This window comes from Anabrus simplex, chromosome X (assembly GCF_040414725.1).
Source record: "Anabrus simplex isolate iqAnaSimp1 chromosome X, ASM4041472v1, whole genome shotgun sequence".
Taxonomy (NCBI): domain Eukaryota; kingdom Metazoa; phylum Arthropoda; class Insecta; order Orthoptera; family Tettigoniidae; genus Anabrus; species Anabrus simplex.
Genome location: NC_090279.1, coordinates 113,629,373 through 113,637,553, shown reverse-complemented (window position 1 = coordinate 113,637,553; position 8,181 = coordinate 113,629,373). Strand labels below are relative to the sequence as shown.

The 8,181-nt window shown below is 39.9% G+C and overlaps 1 protein-coding gene across 1 annotated transcript in view; it reads right to left on the bottom strand.

The window, feature by feature from the left end:
- Positions 1-1,258: 1,258 nt before the first annotated feature.
- The window catches only part of LOC136885970 (uncharacterized protein PF3D7_1120000), a 50,790-nt gene continuing 43,867 nt past the window's right edge, over positions 1,259-8,181 (bottom strand). Inside the window, exons 4-5 of the mRNA XM_068230883.1 lie at positions 1,521-1,603; positions 1,259-1,313 (exon numbers count right to left, since the gene is read on the bottom strand). Of these exons, the coding sequence (XP_068086984.1) occupies positions 1,259-1,313; positions 1,521-1,603 (138 nt within the window). The remainder of the gene's footprint in view (positions 1,314-1,520; positions 1,604-8,181) is intronic.

Here is an 8,181-nt window from a genome sequence, read left to right as displayed (position 1 = left end):
TGCACCCAAATACAAGCTGAAGATCAGCACCTGTAGAAATATTAATTTGGATCACCTGAAGTGCGAAGTCGTCAATGGACCCTGGAAAGATATTCTATTGTTAGGCAACATTGATTCTAAAATTGACAGATTTAACTCACTTATTAGCAAACTGTATGACAAGCCTGCTCCCAAACAATATGTCAAGATTAGCCGCCCTTCCTGTCTGTGGTTAAATGACAAAAACTGAAAATATGATGGCTTGCTGTGATGCACATTTCCATTGGTACAAGAGGACTTGCAAAGAATGCTATTTCAGGATTTCAAAGACTATGGTGTACTTAGGAGCAAAGTCTATTAAATCCTATGAAATATAAAAACTTGAACTCTTTCTCAGGCAAACAAAACACAAGTAATTCTTGGAACCAAATCCATTCACTGGGTATCATGAAAGGACATGAGCAACAACTGGAACTAACTGTAACTATAACCTAAGTAACTTGGGGAGAATTTACAGTACATATCTGAGCTGCGGCACTGCTGGACTGAAGCTCCGGTTATAGTCGCTATGCAGGGGGATGAGGGAGATTAGAAATTACTCTGTTGAGAGGGGAGGAATAGTAGAAAACTGTATGTATTAACTTTGTTTCATTGAGAAGGAAGGGCAAATGCATCTTTGTCAACTTTCAATCTTTTTAGTGTATCAGGGAGTAAGTGTAACCCTATGAAATGGAATGGCGTATGGCTTTTAGTGCCGGTATATCCCAGGATGGGTTCGGCTCGCCAGGTGCAGGTCTTTCTATTTGACTCCCGTAGGCGACCTGCGCGTCGTGATGATGATGAAATGATGATGAAGACAACACATACACCCAGCCCCCGTGCCATTGGAATCAACCAATTAAGGTTAATATCCCCGACCCGGCCGGGAATCGAACCCGAGACCCTCTGAACCAAAGGCCAGTACGCTGACCATTCAGCCAACGAGTCGGACAATAACCCTATGGTAATGATGAAAAAAAAATATGGAAAAGAATTTTCTTGTAACACATAATTCTGACTCCTAGTGATAAATAACAAGGTAATAAAACCTCTCGAGTGGTTAGTGTGCTGTGTACATTCAGGGAATTTACTACAGTGAAAAGTACAGTGTGATAATGATCCCACTCCAGATACATCTCATTCTACCTTAGTTTTTTGTGGTTATGTTTTCAATAAAAGTATATTCAGAAACACATTCAACATGTTTTAAATAATGTGAAATTTCACTAGACTCCAACCACTAGTTTTCACTTATACGATCCTCCTTGAGGTTGATTATATGTCTTTCTTCATTTCTAAAGGGATAATCATCAATACAGAATGAGATTTATAAGATGCAACCACTAGTTTTTTATGATATTAAGGAATAAATTTAACCTTGGAAGATACGATTAACTTGACAAACATGATCATTTCACAGAGATAAAGCACCCAACACTGATGGTGACAGTCAACAGGTAAGCAACACATTTCATATTGTGTAGGTTTAGTAGTGTACTTACTTGTTTTCTTCTTTGACACGTGGGACCAGTTCGTCAACAGAATCTTGCCCCAAGGATATTTCCTCCTTATTGTCTGCACAAGGCTATGAGTAAGGAATCAAAAAGGTAAAGAGATAAAGAACCAAAATATTAAAGCAAGAAACAGCTGGCAAAGTACATTTCAAAATGGCACAATAAAATTATCATCAATTTATCTTCCAATGTAAACCTAAAAGACATGGAAAGGAATAAACAAGTTTTAAAACTAGTCATAACTACACCGAGAGATAGGAATATGAAAATGAACACATGGTAGGATAGCAGTAGAAGAGCTAGGAACAGAAAGGGAGAAACTTGAATGGACGGAGACATTCTGCACATTTTTACACAATATAATTCCTTGTCTTTTATTCTTTCCATTGCTCCCTTTCTTCCACACTGACTAGCTATTTAGTTCATCCTTTTATATGCATCTTTTCCTGTTGCAATCCATGATGATGATGATGATGATGATGATGATGATGATGATGTTGGCTGTTTAAAGGGACCTATTAGCCAGGTCATTGGCTCTTAATGCTATGAGCTGAAACAGAATGAAAATGTATCCTTTGACTTGACTCTAAAATGAATAATAATAAAAACTAACCTTGAATCCAAAAAATCAGAAGATCCAAAGTGGAATATACAGTGTATATATAATTTCATATGGCTATTTCTTGCCGAGTGCAGCCCTTGTAAGGCAGATCCCCCCCGATAAGGGTGGGCGGCATCTGCCATGTGTAGGTAACTGCGTGTTATTGTGGTGGAGGATAGTGTTATGTGTGGTGTGTGAGTTGCAGGGATGTTGCGGACAGCACAAACACCCAGCCCCGGGGCCATTGGAATTGACCAATGAAGGTTAAAATCCTCAACCTGGCCGGGAATCGAACCCGGGACCCTCTGAACCGAAGGCCAGTAATGCTGACCATTCAGCCAACGAGTCGGACATATACAGTGTGAAGAAGCAAGATGCAGGGCATCAAAAATCCTCTGGTTCCTACAAAGAAATTTAAGAGGCTTCAGTTCACAAGCCATAAGGTCGGCTTATCTTTGCTTGGGTTGGCCCATTCTCATGTTCGGTCCACCCGTTGGGCATCCTACAACAGCAACAAACATGAGCAGGCTGCAGAGTGTGCAGCACCTTGCCCATACTCATGTTCGGTCCATCCGTTGGACATTGCACAACAGCGACGAACATGAGTAGGCTGCAGAGTGTGCAGCACCTTGCCCATACTCACGTACAGCACCTTGCCCATACTCACGTACGGTCCATCTGTTGGACAGTTAAACAGCAACGAACATGAGCAGGCTGCAGAGTGTGCAGCACCTTGCCCATACTCACGTACGGTCCACCTGTTGGACATCGCACAAAAGCAATGAACATGAGCAGGCTGCAGAGTGTGTAGCACTATGCCCATTCTCATATATGGTCCACCTGTTGGACATCCCACATGAGCAGGCTGCAGTGTGTGCAGCCCCATGCCCATTCACATGTACGGTCCACCTGTTGGACAGTTAAACAGCAACGAACATGAGCAGGCTCCAGAGTGTGCAGCACCTTGCCCATAGTCACATATGGTCCACCTGTTGGGCGTCCCACATGAGCAGGCTGCAGAGTGTGCAGCACCTTGCCAACAGGCTAATTAACTGTCATTCCCTCTCCCATCCAATAATGTTACCATCCATTGTGACAACAGCCAAACAAACTGACCTGTTTTTTCTCCGGAAATCCCTTTCTGCCTCTATAGAAATTAATCCCTTCCCGTGCCCTTTCTATGTTCATTACTCAGCAAACAGAGGTGAAAAGTTAAAACACCCTTTTACCCATACCTCTGCTTTTCAGAAGAGTTTTTATTGGTATTCCGCAAAGAGTTTTTATTGGTATTCCGCAAAGCTATGGAACTTGCTGTCAGGGAAAATCAGAACTTGCCACTTCCAAAATTTCAGAGGTATGTAAAGGAAAATGTAATTTAATAAAACTGCTGCATGAATGACAGATTGGTAGAGTGAAAGGAAGTATGTGAGCACAGGAATTATAAATTAATTGTACATGTATATATTACACAGTTTTATTTAAGTATTTTTAAACTATGTAAATACTGTAAATCAGATCTAATTTTAAGATAGGTCTAGGGGACATTTTATATGTAGATGAGGGCTCACAATTTGTCTCTAGACATTCCATATTTCTGTACAGTAATTGTCATAAATAAATATTAATACCAATGCCTTCTTTTCTGAGATGATGCTTGTTGTCCAAAAGGATCCAAAATCCAGGTCACCAGCCCATCATAATAGTACTCATCACTGGTAATGCAGAACCGTGGTGTTCCTCCCACATTGGTACCGATCACAGGTAATGTAGGTGTTCCTCGTATGGTGGTACTAATCACAGGTAATATAGACCTATGGTATGTCACACACAATGGCACCACTCACAGGCAGTACAGACCCATGCTGTTCTTCACATAAGGGCACTACTCACATCATGGGCTTCCTCACATAGTGGAACTAATCATGGGCAACATTAAACCGGTGGTGTTCATCACATAGTGGTGCTAATCATAGGCAACGTAGGCCCCTGACGTTCCTCAGGTAGATGTACTACTCATAGGTAATGGAACACATTCAAGCACAGTGCTCACTCCTTCTCTGACTAGACACTAGTCTGTGCAGTTAAGTGCCCATTCTCCCACTTTGGCAGGAAGCACACGAAGGTACTAATCACAGACCCATGGTATTCCTCATATGGTGGTACTGCTCCTAGGTAACCTAGACCCACAGTGTTCTTCACATGGTGATACTAAAAATGTCAACTCATGGTATTCTTCATACAATGGTATTGCTCATAGGTAATGTAGACCCATAGTGTTCCTCATATGGCGATACTAATTGCAAGTAATATCGACGCATGGTGTTCCTCATATAATGGTATTGCTCCTAGGTAACAGAGACCCATAGTGTTCCTCATATAATAGTATTGCTGTTAGGTAACAGAGACCCATATTGTTCCTCATATAATGGTACTACTCCTAGGTAACATAGATTCATGGTGTTCCTCATATAATGGTATTGCTCCTAAGTAACAGAGACCCATAGTGTTCCTCATATAATGGTACTGCTGCTAGGTAACATAGACCCATAGTGTTCCTCACACGGTGACACTAATCGCAAGTAATGTCGACCCATGGTGGTACTTCTGGGTAATGTAGACCCATAGTGTTCCTCATATAATGGTACTGCTGCTAGGTAACATAGACTTATAGTGTTCCTCACATCATGATACTAATTGCAAGTAATGTTGACCCATGGTGATACTTCTCCTAGGTAATGTAGACCCATAGTGTTCCTCATACAATGATAATGCTCATAGGTAACAGAGACCCAAGGTGTCCTCATATAATGGTACTTCTCCCAGGTAACATAGATACATGGTGTTCCTCCAATATATTCATGCTACTCGCAAGTAATTTCGACCCATGGTGTTCCTCATATGGCAATATTAATTGCAAGTAATCTCAACCATGGTGTTCGTCATATAATTGTACTAATTGGATGGTGTTATGCATCAACTGACCAAGCGCTGAAATGGATTTTTTTATATTATTGCACCATCTGGTAGCTAAAAGTGTAAACTTTACATAGATTATTGTTTGGACTTTTATTCCCAATATGATTTTGCGGGAAATGAATTTTGACCAAACGCCAAGCGTGCAGTCGCTTGGTCGTGTTATGCTAAATGTGGATTCCCACATAGAAGATTCCCGCACAGGTCTTCTTCCCTACGGCGTACGCCCAGAACCTAAAATCCTCCATTAGGGAAAAATCAAAATTGGATGAAAAACTCGAAAATTTTTTTTTGGCCTTGAAAAACACTGCCATTGTTCCGTATTCCCACAGATGTGGTTTCTTACAAGCGCCAGTTGTGGTTATATAACTTAGGGATTCACAGTGGGAAAGATAATAAAGATCATTGTTATGTCTGTTTGGAAGGAAAAGTAGGACGAGGGGCTCAGGGGATTGGATCCTGCTTGTACAAGCATCTCATGGAAAACATGCACAACACCAAGGAAGTCATATTGTGGTCAGATTTTTGCGGAGGCCAGAATCGTAATATAACGATTGTTCTACTTCTGAAAACAGTTTTTGAACAACACTTTACCATTGAAAAGATTACACAAATATTTTTATTTCCAGGCCATAGCTTCCTCCCTAACGACAGCGACTTTGGGGATGTAGAATGTGCTTTTAAATTTCAGCAGCGCCTCTATACCACCGAAGACTACATAAATGTAATGAAGATGTGCCGAAAGATGAACCTGCTTGTTGTGGACAGAATGACCGGAATGGATTTTCATAGTACAGTTCATCTGGAGAAGCACATTGTAAACAGGAAGCAGGCAGAAACAGTGAGACGGTCATCTGGCTGCATGTGAGAGAAATAGACTTGAAGAAAGATAAACCTTTTAGCATTTTCTTCAAAATGCATTTTCATGCAGAACGCACTGTTGAAGGGAACATTAAGAAATCTACAGTTGGTCGCAGCTTCAGAATGACAATGGATCAGCTCTACATGGTCTGCTCACTCTGTTATGGCCCAATGGAAAACCAGTTTCAGAAGCGAAACTGAACGACCTACGCTCTCTCATCGAGCTAATTCCCAATGATGCTAAGCTTTTCTATAAGGGCTTGTTTAGTGATCCTGGAATAGACGATGATATAGATTGGTTTGGTTGTGGAAATATGGATTTTGAACTCAAAAATTCTTAAAATCCTTCATTATATTACACTTGGAGAAACTGTGTGTTTACGATGCTTTAATATTATGATCTAGCAGTGTAATATGTGTGTCTGTCAGGTCATCAGCCCAGAGGCTGGTTGGATCTTCAAATAGCACGACCAAAGGTTATGCAGTTATAGGAAAAACCACAAAAACCAATGGCAGACCGCTAATGAGACATACTAGGCAAGATGAGAAGTGAGGAAGTTTGCCATTGCTTTCCTCACTGGATCAGAAGGTGCTACTGCAGCACGACTGATCCTATGAGCAACATCTTTCATAACACTGTATATTCTAAAATTCATGTTTTTTCTATGTCATGTTGTATCCTGTTATGTATAATTTCATCTTGTACTTAAATAAGCAATAAAATTAGTTAACAAGTACCATACTTTACACTGCACTGTATTTTAAAAAGACAAATCTATCACTAAATGACAATTTTATTTGTTGGTCAAGTGATGCAAAATAAAAATGAATGTAACCACAATAAAGCATCAAGTGACGAAGCACTATTATCTCAGATTACGATGACTTACTTTAAATATCCCTAACTTGAATACATTTATGTTCTTATCTTCATATTGGTATATAATACCTCACATTTAAAAGGAAACATGAATTAATACAAAGGATTTTGCGTTTGTGTCTATATCTCAAAATCTACTTTTGGCGCTTGGTCAAGTGATGCATAACACCATCCAATTACAAGTAGTCTCATGGCTCAAAGACATTCATCCCCTGTTCACCCCCTTCAATCACCTCTTACAACAGGTATGGGATACTGTGGGTGTCCTCTTCATCTGCATCCCCCACCCCTGAGTTTTATCCATCTTTGATTCATTACTTCACTTGTCACTTTATTGTACTGTTCCACTGCAATGATGATTCCGATCATCTTACATACAAGTAATACAAATATATATGGTCTGATAGATAGATAGATAGATAGATAGATAGATAGATAGATAGATAATGCCTTTATTGGTGGCGAAGTTAGGGCTCAAGGCCCTCTCTTACACTTAACCACTAGAAGACTCTACATGGACATAACTTACAAATACAAATAACACAAATAATATTAATAGCAAAACAATAGTAATAATATTAAAAATGACAATAAAAGAATCCATAATTTTAAACTACACAAAGTAAAATACACTTACGTGATGTAACTGCAATAATCCGTTCATTCATTCACTCAACAATTATCCAGCAAGTCAGCAGGATCTACTCAACAAATACTCGCGGCACGCCACTTTAAAATTGCGATGAGAGGGATCGTCCCTAATGTTCGTAGGTAGCAAATTCCATGCTCTGGATGCTGAGATTATGAAGGAGCGGTTGTAAGCAGCAATGTCGTTTACAGGTATGGTAAGAGAGGAGCCAGATCTCGTATTGTGGTCATGATATGAAGAGAGGTAAGAAAAAGGTGAAGAAAGATAGTCGGGAGTATTAGTGGAAAGTATTTTGTGCAGAAGTGATAACATGTGAAATTCACGGCGCTGGTGCACTCAAAGCCACGACAATTCCTTATAATATGGTGATATATGAGCATCATATCGCAGATTAAATATATACCTTACGCAGCTATTGAGGCTCCGGTCCAGTTTCTTGTTACTGTTGCAGGTAATTTCAGTCAACACAGTGTCACAATAGTCAAGTATAGGTAGTATAAGAGTGTGAATTAGTTGTACTTTTAGTCGAACCGAGAATGCATTATAGAATCGCCTCAGAGGATATAAGCATTTGTGTAGTTTATTACATGTGCTTATCACCTGTTGAGTCCAATTTAGGGTCTCAGTCATAATAATTCCTAAGTTAGTCACTGAAGTAGAGTAGGGTATGATTTTACTGTTTAAA